General features: G+C 34.4%; 1 protein-coding gene across 1 annotated transcript; it reads right to left on the bottom strand.

The window, feature by feature from the left end:
- Nucleotides 1–838: 838 nt before the first annotated feature.
- On the bottom strand, nucleotides 839–11,607 carry LOC140054419 (uncharacterized). The gene is made up of 3 exons (XM_072099398.1): nucleotides 11,009–11,607; nucleotides 3,923–4,150; nucleotides 839–3,423 (listed from the first exon to the last, which is right to left on the bottom strand). Exons 1-3 carry the CDS (start codon nucleotides 11,097–11,099, stop codon nucleotides 3,224–3,226), a joined length of 519 nt encoding a protein of 172 aa, XP_071955499.1. The 5' UTR covers nucleotides 11,100–11,607; the 3' UTR covers nucleotides 839–3,223.
- Between the last annotated feature and the right edge of the window lie 4,362 nt (nucleotides 11,608–15,969).

Below are 15,969 nucleotides of genomic sequence, written 5' to 3'. Positions count from 1 at the left end.
TGAAATTTTGCCGGTGGTTTACGATGATTGCAGTTAAAAATAATTTAAAATGGTATAAAAAGTTATTATTAATAATAACATGCATGAAGTTTAGTTTGAGTTTAGTTTAAGTGGTTTTAAAATTGTGTTTAAATGTGTCGTAGGGCCCCTCGGAAGAGCAGTTTTATTTTATTACTGAGAGGGCAACCCTAATGAAAGAAAACGAAATAAATAAATGAACTAGTAATTATTTGCCTCTTCAGGTGAGTGAAATACAGCAAAACAAAAAACTCAGAGTTGCGTAGAATTTATGCGCGTTTATTTAAATGACATTGAAATCTATGGAATGTAAATGAATGTCGTTTTACGGCAAGTTAATTTGACAAGAAACAATAAATCTTTGTGATCATAAACTTAGTCGCTTTGCCTATTAAGTTATGAATCAAATTCATATTTTAGTTATGAATATGATATACGATTCTCATAAAAACAAACACGCTGTATACGAATACCGAATTACGTACGTACGTTTAAGTAATGGTACCTGTTGTCGAGCATATTTCAATGTAAGTTTTGTTGCTATGGTCTGGTTATCGAAAGTAAACAGTGTCAGAGATTACTACTAATAGGGCCTACATTTTGCAGGATGACACAAAGTGTTCTTGACGATAGCATACGCTTGTATTAGTTACTACCAGGTCTGGATGCATGTATTCATGTTGCATGACATGACGCCAAAAATTAAAATAACAAATCGTTATCTGCGCATGCTTTCAAATCAATTGGAGCTAGTTATGATTGCTCTCCCCCCCCCCCCCCCACCTCCCGCCTCCATTTTAAAATATAGCGTGCACCCAGATGATATTAATTTAGACGCGTCATATCAATGCGCATGACTTTCCCAAGTATGTATTAATTGTGTTTTTAGTATACGTATGAAACGCCATATGTGCCAATAAGTGTATGCTAATCATTACTTTTACATGCTAAATGCAGCATTTATCAACCGTCACATTCTAAATCTAAAATGCTCACAACATACATTGAACTTTATACGTCTTGCCTCTTTCAACTAAGAAGTGGATACTTAAGATGGCCTACCAATCTATAGAATACCTAAACAACATTAACTTTTACACTAATTGACTTCACTGATTACTATTTCTTATCACTTGAAAAATACGATACAAAACTCCGTCATTTGTTTGCACACCGTTGTTAACACGAAGATTTGTATTCAGTACACAGAAAGAGGCCCCACGGTACGATAGCAGAGACGATTGAAAATGAATTCACCTCTGCACGATGATCAGCGGAAAACTTAAATTTTAATATCAATTCAAGTTTCATTTGAAATTAAACTGTTTTCTTCAATGATTTTCTGAATTGATTTTATCCGGCAGTATCTAGGACTCTAGAGTCACATCTGTACATTTGACTTGGCACCATCTTTATGACATATATGCATTAATACATCTAGCTCAATGACTCAATACATACGAAAATATCTATCAAACGCGGTCATTAAATTTCATACAGAAAATATTTTGTCTTATTTGTAGTAAAATTAAAATGGTTTAGCCTTTCTCGTCACATTTCGAATGTGATATTCGTATTAGTTAGCGCTATAATATAAAACTGTTTTGTTTATATATACGTTACACAGTAGTATCAGCAAATACGTTTCACACATGGAGGAATTATTTCTCCGTGTTTATACTAGGTCTATGTAGACGGTAATATGTTAAGATTATGTCATATACAACGATATCATTTACATAATACACAAACGTCATTGATTTTAAGAAATATACAAAAATTCTTAATCACGTGACAAATACATGATGTTCAGAATATGCTTATCTTAAAGGATATTATTATTTAATATGTTTTCAATTATTTGTACAATATGCTGGAAAATCAATGTACTCGTTTTGGTACTAGCTGATAAATTAGAAAACCTCACCAGCGGGATAAACAAAGACAATTTTATTTCATAAGTTTCAGTTAAAACAGCTCTTAAATAAAGAAGAAAGTCTTGATGCTTTTGAAAGCTGAAGACGATGTTTCATCAAAGTAAACAATCAATATGATTTCATGATGTAATTTCTTTTAACTGCAAAAATTAAGCAGGTTTTGCTCATGCTTATCCAACAAAACTCACCAAAGCATGCTTGGTTCAAGTTTATCAAGTAAAACTTATCAAAGCAGGCTTGTCCAGTAAAGCTCACCAAAGCAGGTTTGGCCCAATTTTATCCAGAAAAAAAATAATCAAAGCAGGCTTGTCAAGTTTATCCAGCAAAACTCACCAATGCAGGCTTGGCTCAAGTTTATCATGAAGAACTCACCAAAGCAGGCTTGGCTCAAGTTTATCATGAAGAACTCACCAAAGCAGGCTTGACTCAAGTTTATCATGAAGAACTCACCAAAGCAGGCTTGACTCAAGTTTATCCAGAATTGAAGCAGCTTTGGTCAAGTTGATCCAGCAAAACTCACTAAAGCATGTAGGTTTGGCTCAAGTTGATCCAGCAAAACTTACTAAAGCAGGATTGGTCAAGTTTATCCAGCTAAACTTACTAAAGCAGGCTTGGTCAAGTTTATCCACCAAAACTTTCTAAAGCAGGCTTGGCTCAAGTTTATCCAGCTAAACTCACTAAAGCAGGCTTGGCTCGAGTTTATCCAGCAAAACTTACTAAAGCAGGATTGGTCAAGTTTATCCAGCAAAACTTACTAAAGCAGGCTTGGTCAAGTTTATCCAGCAAAACTTACTAAAGCAGGCTTGGTCAAGTTTATCCAGCAAAACTCGCCAAAGCCGGCTTGCTCAAGTTTATCCAGCAAAACTCACCAAAGCCGGTTTGGCTCAAGTTTGTCCAGACAAAAATAATTAAAGCAGGTTTGGTCAAGTTTATCCAGCAAAACTCGCGAAAGCGGGTTTGGCTCAAGTTTATGCCATCTCTGTCTACTTTTTCAGCCGTTGTTTCTAACGTTATGCAATATGGCCTTTTGCTTTAGTAAATGTACCACTGGAAAAAAATTTCAAAACCTGATGCAAAAACTTTGTAACTAAGAGTTAACCCTTACCAATTAGGTTAGGGCCCATCTGCAGTAGGACTAGTGACCTATGGCATTTACAAGCCAGAAGATATTTCCATTTTAGCAAATGAACTAATGATCCAAACACATATCGTCAGACCGTCCTCATAGGTCTAGGCCTATAGTTTTCTTGAAATACTGTTTGCAAGCACTAGGCATCCATAATTGTAAATTCATCGTTAAGCTCCACGACAGGGTAGGTTGGTGCTGGACGTGGCTTGTCGGTATCCTCACAACAAAGTTTATAATTCACATATCCTATACATATACACAATGATACAACTCCTATTGTTAATCCTGTTGCCATAGAAATTATTGTTGGGACTGTATATCCGTCAGGTGATTCTAAAACTGAAAAATAAAACAAGGAAACCGTGAGTGAAACAGGATTCTAGAAAATGACTAATTTCCAGTAAGTTTATACCAGGGACAATGTTCTTATTTTTTAGCGTCAATTTTTCTCCAACCAAAGCCAAACCTAATAATATTATAGTTGAGGGACACACTCCATAAAGAAGTTCAAGAGAAAAACATATCTAAGTACATCTGTCGCACCCTCAAAATTTCCAATTACTTTGTACAGCTTTAAAAATAGCAAACATTAATTGACATAATTTTGGAAAAGGTACATGAAGACAACTAAAGCTCTGTCTACACTATCAAACTTTATGTGACAAAAAAATGTGATGTGCCCATATATGGACATGACGATGTCATGCCACTACCATCTTTGGTAATATCACTACCGTATTTGGGCACATCACAAACTAGTTTGATAGTGTAGACAAAGCTTTATGATTCATAATTTGTAGCATTCTAAGCTAAAGTGGGCTCAGAAACGATGACTTACCTAATTCACAATGAGAACCCCAAAAGTTATCCTTGCAGTCACAGTAACCATCAGTATTTATGGAAATGCAAGTTCCGCCGTTAAGGCACGGTTGTTCATTGCAGAATATACGACGCCCAACTTCACACTTTTCTCCCGAAACTCCGGGCGGACACATACAAAAATATGGTTTACGAGAAGCTGGGCGGCAACTTCCTCCATTTAAACACGGATTTGGAGTACATATTCCTAGAAATAGAACGTTTGAACGAATGTTATGAAGAATGAATTAGAAATGAAAATGCTCTCCTATGTGTCACAAGACAATAAAATATCTTATTGAAACTTTATATAGAACAACGTTAACAAATAAAATAAAAGTAAATAAAAATATAAATAATAAAAGTAAATAATATTAAACACAACAAATAGAAATGGTGATAGTTTCAATTAACATATGGCGTTCTGATGTAAAATATATTGCCATTGTAAACAAAAGTACTATACAACTATACATGTTTTTTATTTCTGAATGGTCATTTCGTGGAATTGTTGTTTGCAAAAAACGGAAATGTAATTCATTTTTACTACTTATAAAGCCGACATAAATCTTACTGTGAATAAGTCATGAACTTTGAACTGGTTTACATACGTTTTAGTCAATACTTAAGTACAGATACTAATTAGGCGCGATAAAGTAAATCAGTCTGAAAGATCAGACGGAGGATTATTCGTAAAGATCATATTTCCACCAACGCTAATACGAAAATAACATCAGGACGCATACAATAAAGTCAAACATCCATGTTGATTCAAACAGTTAAAACGGTGACCACGCGAGTAATGCATAACGATGTTGGATTATCATGACTTGTAAAATGTCATAGATATTCGCGTATAAAACACTTTTTATTTTTACTGTACTTTTATTCTCTAACATTTTTGCGATCGTTTAATTTCGATTACAATCATGGTCGTAGTACAATAGTAGGCTACTTCGTATCCTGAAATTCAATGAAATCACACAAACATTCATCACCTAGTACACAAATAAAATGGTAACTGCTAACTATAACAACTAATATCAACTGTATAAAGGACCAATAAATCAGACTCCGTATAGGTCAAAGTAAGTTGGGTCTTTAAACCATCCACGGCAGCGTTTACAAAACATCGTGCAAATAGCAGGCAGGAACTAACGTCACACCTGGGGCGGTGACAGGAAAAGACACCTTCGTACTTTGCATCACTATTTTTTCAATTAACACCTGTAATTAATGAATTATCGATTATTACCATGGAAACATACTTATAGGTATTACATTATTGAATAACTCAAGGTCAGAATAATTAAATAATCGACAAAGTATTGACAAAAGTTGAGATTACAGATCAAAGTGTATAGTGGAATAATATCAATAATTGTTATTATTGCGTTAGATATAATTATTTTGGCAGTGCTAAATGGGATAATATTCTTATATTCAATGTACGAAGATGTTAAAAGGTTACATCGAAGACATTGACATCAAATAAGAAAACAATTTGTATGTCATTTCATTATTTCTTACAAAGACAAAGAAGTAAGAAAACAGTTTAAAAATCCACATGACGAGTTCACTAAACAGCTAAACGAATCACTGCAAATTATTCCAATATTACAACATTACAAATCCAGGAACAAAATAGCAAATATGTTTGTTGACTAGCATAAAAATGTTAAAGATGTATTGTCCCCTAAAAAAATAATTTGTTGTTGAATATACCATTTTAATCTCACATAATAGTTATTCACTTCGACTGGATCAAACAAAAACAAATTTACCTCGACAGAAAAGCAAAATATACCTAAATTGTCTGTCCGGCCATGGTTGTTGGTTACAATTAACCGTTTCTTTTGTCTTTTTATAATTAAAATAATTAATTTTATTTATCTTATTTTTCTACGTGAATAACTTTATTAAAACTGCAAAATGGCCTATTCAAAATCTGATTTTAATTAATCTTTATTTTTCATGTTTTTTGGAGACAACACATCTTTAAGACTCTTGCAGTTTAGAATGTACAACAAATTTAAATACAAACCAAACTGTTAGTGACCGTTACAGATAATGAATGGTTTTTGGACAGAATATGTGGTCGTATTCACCATTCACAATTAGGCTATGGAAAACACCCTTAAAATAAAAAACAAAATCTTCTATCCAATACAGTTTAAGGGAAATACTTAAATATTTATTGTGTTAAGTGAAATACTTTTATGTACAATATTTAAAAAATTATCACACTTAAGTGTGATTTGTGAATACGGCCACTGGGCTACAGGACTGCTAGGCCTGGTATGTGCATCAATCTAGACTTTATTAGACAAACAATTAGATTCCAGAAACTTCCCTATATTAACAAGAATACGAATTAGTGTATCAATATCCATCATGTAATCTAAAATATACTTTAAATGTAAAGACTTGCGTCATTTCGTTTAAAATTAACATATTTGAATATGTGATTATGCTAATTAGCGTAATCATCCCATTTGTCTGAGTTTGTATTTCAAACACAAATTGCCATCTCATTACTATTTCTGCTGCGGTGACCTCATAAAGTACGTATATGATCTTCCTGTTGTCTCTATTAGGATTGCCGACTTAATCAGATTGTTAAAGACAGGCTTTTAGAATTATAATCTTTACTTCAATGTCTAAGTTAGTCTTACTTAGTGAAGGTTTGCCGTTATCATACTAAAATGCTCGGTCCTAAAAACGTTATGCCCTTAAGTCAAGTCAAATCAAGTGAATTTAGGCCTACATTGAAATGAATTTGAACAGTTTCGGCTAATAAAAAATAAATAAAACTTAAACTACATGGTGAAACTACCCCCCGCCAGACACCATCCCGGTATTTCTAAAACTGGTTTCGGAGTTGGTGTTTTTTATTCATCTTTAAAACCAATGGGTGGATTCGTGTCTCCATATTTGTATAATTTCCTAATAAATGATTAAATAATGATATTGATAAACTAATGGTATCGTTTAAATTGAAAATTATCCTACTGATTATGTGTAGTATCGTATCACAACGTAGAATTCAGGTTAAGCTAATTTAAGTTTGACACTCATTGTTCTTTTTCTCCTCCCTTGTCTATCTTGTGTCCAAAAGTTAGCCACCCAAATACTGAGCTAACGGCGGGCCCACAGAAAACTGGGGTAACCCCCTATAGCCTACTCAGCACGATTGTATACCATAGGCTTGGGAATGTCGAGTTTTCTGTTTGTTTTTAGGCTATATACATTTTCTACTTTAAAATATAAGTATATAAAGCTATAGTCTCTCGTAATTTGTGTGTGTTCCATCATTTTATTTTACCAGTTTTATATGTTTTTAAATGTATTTTGTAGATTAATAAATAATTATATGTAGTTAAGTTCTTCTGGGGCTCCAGACATATGTTATGGAGACTTTGTTGCTTTTGTGGTCCCAGGACATTTTTGATGTCGAATAAAATGATGAAATGAAATGTCTGATATAGGTAGTAAACCTTATGTAAGAAAATAAATATATGGATGAGTACATGCGTCCTTCTATAGACTGTACACGACACTGAACATAATCGGTATAATGTTGTAAGTTGGATGGTTTTCATTGCCGTTGATCCCGGTGGTGGAACCAATAACCAATAATGGATAACCATGACATTCAATGTGCACTTTCCAAACTAATCATTACATCGCTGCCTTCTGGTTATATTAACTTGTAGCGTTTGGGGACACACGTGACAGAAGCTGTAATAATACAAGATCCTATAGGAAATAAGTCTGTATTGAGTATGTTCACGCCTGTATGGTACAGTTAAACACCTCCACACCTCACTTTCAAGAGACAACCCAACTAAATGGACACTTTCTTGATAAACGAACATGGCGTTGGGATATTGATTAACCCCTAGGGGACACCCTATCTGTTGTGTCTTAAAGATGTCCCCTGAGTGCCTTAATAGGAGTACTGTATATCACTGTATATCCTTCTTGTAGGCCTACCTCAAAGTAAACACCCGTGATTTCCGGGTTTGGTGAGTGTTCACCGCGTGGTGCTTTGGAGCATAAAGATGTTGAGACATGCATTATAGTACGTCTAGCCTGGGTGCAGAACAATTATTATACACATTTGCGGGAAAAAAGTATAGGAAAATTTTTTTTTGGTTTTTCTAATAGAGTATACCATATAGAATGTCAGAAAAAAAATCCCCATCCCAAGGTCTTGGGGAAATTTTTTTATGGCACTTTTAAATTTTGGCCTATAGGCCTATAACACACACAAATTCCTATTAACACACACAAATACCTATATATAGGGGATAGGGAAAATCAATTAACAGTTTTTGTTACTTGCAGTTGGGTTTTAATGATTAAAATTAGTAGAGGCTTACTTTAATAACTACTTCTCATAGTAGTTGATGAATCAAGTCGATACGATGACATCATCATGCCAGAATCCAATATGGCGCCCAATTTGGCGGGAAAAACAGGGTATTGCTAAACCACCTCAAACCCCTGGAAACCTAAAAAAAACAACATAGAAAACCCCACCGAACCAACATAAAAGTGATTGAATCATGGAGTGTACGACCCACTAGGTATGTCCATGTAAAAAAAATTAAAAATTTCTACTGTTAACTACTTATTTTTGGGGTAAAACATCATTTTTTGGTTAAAAATTAGCAATCATTTTTTACCAAAAAATGATGTTTTACCCCAAAAATAAGTAGTTAACAGTAGAAATTCAATATTTTTTTACATGGATATACCCAGTGGATCGTACACTACATGATTCAATCACTTTTATGTTGGTTCGGTGGGGTTTGCTATGTTTTTTTGGAGGTTTCCAGGGGTTTGAGGGGGTTTAGCAATACCCTGTTTTTTCCGCCAAATTGGACGCCATATTGGATTCTGGCATGATGATGTCATTGTTATCGACTCGATTTATCAACTACTATGAGAAGTAGTTTTTAAAGTAAGCCTCAGCAAATTTTAATCATCATAACACAACTCCAAGTAAAAAAAACGTGAATTTGTTTTCCATATCCCCTATATATAGGTATTTGTGTGTGTTAATAGGCATTTGTGTGTGTTATATAGGCCAAAATTTGAAAGTGCCGTAAAAAATTTTCCCCAAGACCCTGGGATGGGGATTTTTTTCTGACATTCTATATGGTATACTCTATCAGAAAAAAAAGAAAACAATTTTCCTATACTTTTTTCCCGCAAAATTTGTACTGCACCCAGGCTAGTCTGTTTAGCAGGGAGTTGAATGAATAAAATATCTTTTCATTTTTTAGCATCATGTAATGCGGTACATAAAATACTTGCATAAGTAATAATTACGGTCTTAAGTTGTTTTTATTACAATTTATGAAACACGGTTAAAACACCTATTATTTTGACACCTTCGTAACCAAACAAAGTGTCACTTTAATTTATGTTAGTCGGAATATTATATCATATTCGGTTCATGGGAAGTGTCCCTGTAACAGGATGTCCCCTGCTGGATATATGAGTGTCATGGGAAGGTTTCTACTGAATTGTAATAAGCCCACTATCATTGTACACCATACAATGCATTTGAATGTAGTGAAGTAGAAACGCACAGGTGTAAACAGGTTTGTAATTTTAATTAATATACGATTGATTTTGTAAATAGAAGATTTAACTCAAAAAAAAGAATGTTAAGAAGTAAATACTTTGTATTAATGTTTAGTAATTCAGATAACAAAAATACTAAATGAATGCTAATGTTTACTAATGGTATATCGATACTAAAGGTCAATTATGATATTAATGAGGAAAAACAGTAAATAATGACAAAAGGTAGAAAATGTTTAGAAATTATGTAATGAAACATTGAATAAATAAAGGTGGTGGTGAACCACAAAAGATAAACAAAAATTGTAAAATAAAAATTTCGAAATGATATAGGCTACAGAACGTAGGCCTACAACCATTTTTACTTTTTTTTCAAATCGACATTTGCAAATATTAATATTAAAATGTAAATATTAAACACTGCAAAAAGCATTTCTTAATCGATAGAATATAGCTTTACACGTACTGTAACATAATATGAAACCGATTCTTTTAAATGAAATATACGTCTATGTTCCAGTGTTACAATTAAGACAAGCTTATGTTTCTCCCAGGAGATATCAGTTGGTTTTGTGTACCAATTTTACTGTATTTATTATTCAAAATTATAATTTATCATATCACATAAATCTGAAAGAAGCATTTTATCATTGAATGCAAGTGTTATAGAACCCAGGTTAAACTCACTGTCGTTCAATAGCATTCACACAGAAGCGTAAAAATGTAAATTCTATAATTGTATATTTATTCAATATTTAATCTCATGACTATTAAAGATTGGGTTGTATTTCTATAGTCGGTTCACGTACAGTTAATTCAAATTCAAACACGGTTCTTAGTGATCCATCTAAGAAGTTTGTAGTAAACAAAATAAAATACTCTAATAGTATTACAGGTGACAAGGCAAGATACAATGCATTTGTATTTTCAGTTATTGAATGCATAGGCTAAATGATAACATAAGAAACAAACATCATTATTGATAGCTACCGTACACTTTTTTAAAACCATTATCGATTAATTATAGTTTTTAACCGTGATCTAGGTTAGGTGATTTGAATAACCCCTAGGCCCTAATTAAATTCCGATATCAATCAACAACCTATAGTGGATACCAAGAGATGCAACATAGGACCCATTCAGACTTTGTTATTTACCCGGTTAAGTTGGTTCCATGGGTAGAGTTAACTAACATTTTGTGGCTACGAACCACGTAACGGGTAAATAACTGAAGAACTATGGACACAAGTTACAATCACACATCTTTAAGAATTCAATACATAGTTTAAACCTAAAAAACACACTGTACTGAATAAACTTAAAGCGGGTAATGTTTCTTCAAGTTTTAAATAATGTTTTAACGTGGTGCCATACATCTCTGAAACCCGTAGGTTAAATTTACCAAACATATCAACTTGGCTTTTGCGGCGCTAATCTTAAAACTAAATACAATGCACAGAAAGCTTACCTTGTCCGAGGCTCAGCGGAAGAAATGTTGAAAGATAGAGAAAGATAGAAAGAGACATGGTTTTCTTAGAACTACATCCTACAATATCCATTTACGGGAATCGAAATAAAAACCGCTTGCTCGTGAAAAATCAGTGTTGTTGAATGCGATTTCCATTGTTTGGACAAACGTCTACAAAATCGATGATAGGAACGCTACCGATTATGATAACAAACTACCGTACATGCTGTCGATAATTTAGACAGGACATAAATTACTCTCTGATAAGACTCATTCCAATAATATATCTGCTTTACTTTTGAGTCACATGTTGACTTTGGTTAATCATCGGCTTTTCTTTCACGAGGCTTTGCCGTGTCTTGTAACACCTAAAATTGCTGACTGAATCCGTTTGCTGGGAGCTACTACTGTAAGATCACGCTGACGTTACATGCGCCAGATATCAATATAGTTTGTAATCGAATAAACAACATAGTAATTGACCGTTATAGAGCCATTAAGTGGCTTTAAATGGTTTAGATTTTAAAAAGAAAACATATCGCGTCATCTTAAGTCAGATAATGTATTATCTTTCATGCAAGATGAGCAATCTAATTCCAAACGATGTTACTGAATCCTATTGTTCGCTACCGTAACAACACTAATACTTCACTTTTATTGATAGGCCTAACAACATAATATTAATTGTAACGATCATTTTCATTATATCAGAATCCGCTTTAAACTTCGAATACAAAGCATTTTAATTCAGCCCTAAATTATTCATTATTTTACTCAGAAAAATATTTCTCGGAAAATGAAGTGAACAATTCACTGTGTGACGCAGTTGGAATATCTTATATTTGTGATTCGAATTAATTATAGTCATATTCGCCTCCCCATCCCACCTCTATCTAACCTCAGTAACTAAGGAATAATGTTATACATAAGAGTAAACAGTTGTTTTGAATATTTATTGATGTACACCAAGACTCGTATCTAGATGACTTTCAATAGTCAGTTAAGATCCACCTAGTGACAGCTGCAGAATTGGGTGCCTGTTTTAATAACACGCACGTGACGTGTAAATTGTGCAGATTTAGATTGAAACATTTGTTGAATTAAATAAACTAAATCTGAAACAAAATCTGCTTTCAACCGTCAGCATTCATTATCAATTTATTTCTTATATCTCGCCAATATATAAATCAAACGCGGAAATGGATGCATTTTTCCATTAGAATTTATTAATAAATGAAACAGATCTTTAGGCTCCTATCTTTCAGGCGTATCAGAAAGGTTATGCCCGAAATATCTCGTTCATCTTGTTTAATGAACGTTGAACATAATATGAACGCATTAATATATTTGCAGTGTGCTGTTCCAGATTGTCTTGATTTATAAAATAAATTGCTTATCATTGTCAAAAACAACATATGCGAATGCCGAATAAAATGCAACAACAAAATCTGAGCTAAAACCTAGTGGTATTTCACGCACGCGTACTAAACCGCTAAAAATCATCCAACCGAAACGTTTTACCAAATAAATGTTCTTTATTGATATAGGTAGTACAGTAGAAATAATTGTAGTGTTGTTTGAACATTACGCCCACATAGAATATTTATTACAATGTTATGATAAACCTTTCAAAAGCAAACTAGCGTTTAAGGTAAATTGGACATTTAGACTGACGAGCGGTAACGGTAAGCGGAAAAGCGCGTAGTCCCACGTACAAGCAAAGCGATCTAACAACAGGACACTGAGCTCGCCTTGACAAGATAGGAACTCGTACCAGTTCTTTGATCTTATGTCTGGCTGCGACAAATATCAACAGTACTATACAATACTATAATATAATATTCTCTGCCTGTTTATTAAGGGGCGTGGAACTGATCGTGTCGTCGCCACAGATAAACCCTTTGATCTCCGGAGCTCAGCATCCTGCTGTTAGATTGCCTTGGACCGACCTGTACAGTACGGTATCTACTCTGAGTGAGTTTTCGCTCAAGCACCCTCCTCTCGGCGTTTTGTGTAAATGATCATAAGAAATAACACTAGATTATATATTTTTGTTTTCCGGTAACCGTTTACCGCTTACCGTTACCGCTCGTTTGTGTAAATTGGCCTTTAAGGGTTAACATTTTTACCGCGCAGTGCATGCTATCCCAACACTATACATTATTGAATAATAAATATTTTTTGTAGTGATAAGAAAGAGAGATGGTACACGAGAGAGCATAATATCAGTTGACTATGCATGTAATCTAGTTTAATGGTTATAACACTCAGACTCGTTTCCCGCGAGATACTTTATCCAATACATAACAATGACACAATTTATGTTCTATGGCCTGCGTCTTATTGACATCACGACTTGTAATTCATAACAATGTTAAGAATTAAATCTTGTCAGAAATAAAAGCGATCTGTGGATAATAAGTGAAATAATAATGTTAAGCATTTGATGTTACGATAATGGCAATGCCGATTATAATACTGCCGTTGATGCTGATGACGATGGTGATGATTACGATGCCACCGATGATACAAATTACGATGATACAGATTTCCGATGCCACCGATGATACCGATTACGATGATGCCGATAACGTTGCCACCAATAACTACGACGCTACTACCGATGGCGACGATATAACGAAGTTTCATGCTGATGGCTAGCTATGCTAATGACGATGCTGATTAAGATTTTACCGATAATGCCCACGATGCTACTACCAATGGCAACGATATAACGACATTTTATGTTGATGGATATGCTAATGACAATGCCGATTACGATGTTACCGATAATGCCGAATACGATGCTACCGAAAATAGCCTACGATGCTACCGATATCGACGATATAACGAAGTCTCTTGTTGATGGATATGCTTATGACGATACTGATACGATGTTACCAATAATGCCGAATACGAGTCTACCTATAATGCCGATTACGATGCTACCGATAATGATCACGATGCTACTACCGATAGCGACGATATAACAACGTTTCATGTTGATAGACATGCTAATGACTATTCTGCATTATGATGTTACCGATAATGCTGATTACGATGCTACCGATAATACCCTACGATACTACCGACAATATAACAAAATTTCATGTTGATTCGTATGCTAATAACAATGTTATATTATAATGTTACCGATAATGCCGATTACGAGTTTACCTATGATGCCGATTACGATGCCACTACCGATGGTGACCATATAACGAAGTTTCATGTTGATAGAAATTACTATGCCGATTACGATGCTACCAATAATGCCCTACGATGCTACCCATGGCTACAATATAACGAAGTTTCATATTGATATATATTATATATTACGATGTTACCGATAATGCCGATTAAGAGTCTACCTATGATGTCGATTACGATGCCACCGATAATGCCCACGATGTTACTACCGACGGCGAGGAAATAACGAAGTTTCTTGTTGATGGATATGCTAATGACGATGCTGATTAAGATGTTACCGAAAATGCCGATTACGAGTCCACCAATGATGCCAAATACGATGCTACCGATAATGGCCTACGATGCTACAGATGGCGACGATATAACAACGTTTCATGTTGATATGGAGATGCTAATGCTGATTATGATGCCACCGATAATGCCACGATGCTACTACCGACTGCGAAGATATAACGAAGTTTCTTGTTGATGGATATATAATAATGACGATTCTGATTACGATGGTGATGTTACCGAAAATGTCGATTACGAGTCCACCAATGATGCCAAATACGATGCTACCGATAATGGCCTACGATGCTACCGATGGCAACGATATAATGAAGTTTCACGTTGATGGCCATGATGCTAATGGCGATTATGATATTACCGATAATGCCGATTACAATGTTACCGATAATGTCGATTACTGGTCTACCGATGCTGCCGATTTTCCGATGATGCCGATTAAGATGCTACGATATAAAAAAGTTTAATTTCAATGGCCGATTACGGTGCTAGGCGATGATTAAAAAACATTAATAACATGTTGTTACTGTTGTTTACCATGATTACCGCGATTATAACGATTAATAATCTGTAGTATTCTTTACACTGTATTTTTAAACAATAATTATAGGCCCTACACATCATTTATACAAATATATCAAATATCTGAATTATCTCTAGCTGGAAACATATCAACTGTACAAAATATTATGTACCATATATATATCTAAAATAGTATTTACTTTTCTGCAAATTCTACACTAACGAGACGATTAAGATCGAAACCTATTTAAAGCCAGGAATTCTGACTACATAAGCGACATGCATGACAAACGAAGAGGATACTATTAAATTTGTTAGGGCGTGTTATTAATATTATATCGATATATTTTCCAGTTCCACTGAAGTAAATAAGACTATAAAATGCCTCCTTATGATTTCATTCGCAATGATAAATGAAGGCTTTGTACGCCACATAACCGGAGTGAAATCTGTTCTCAATCACTTTGTTTTGCCATATATTATATCGGAGTGGTTGTAATTGTGTTTTCTTTTATAATAAGTAAGATTAATTATTGTGAAAACTAGCACCTACTATCATTAGGAAATATAAGCATAGTTACGTGCGTAAATGTACACTTGTTATACACAGGAATGAATAGCTATACAAAGAATACTAAACAATAAATGGACTGACAGTCAGTCAGTCCATTTGACTGACTGACTGACTGACTGACTGACTGACTGACTGACTGACTGACTGACTGACTGACTGACTGACTGACTGACTGACTGACTGACTGACTGACTGACTGACTGACTGACTGACTGACTGACTGACTGACTGACTGACTGACTGACTGACTGACTGACTGAGCGATCAACCGACCGACCGACTGATGAAAAGTAGTGTATGTTGTTGTCTGGATGGACAAGTACAAATTTGACTATTAGGTTGAATAACTTTCAGATCGATAGATGAA

The sequence above is a fragment of the Antedon mediterranea genome, chromosome 7 (assembly GCF_964355755.1).
Source record: "Antedon mediterranea chromosome 7, ecAntMedi1.1, whole genome shotgun sequence".
Lineage (NCBI taxonomy): Eukaryota > Metazoa > Echinodermata > Crinoidea > Comatulida > Antedonidae > Antedon > Antedon mediterranea.
The sequence above is the reverse complement of the archived record's forward strand: the minus strand, read 5'-3'. Positions and strand labels throughout refer to the sequence as shown.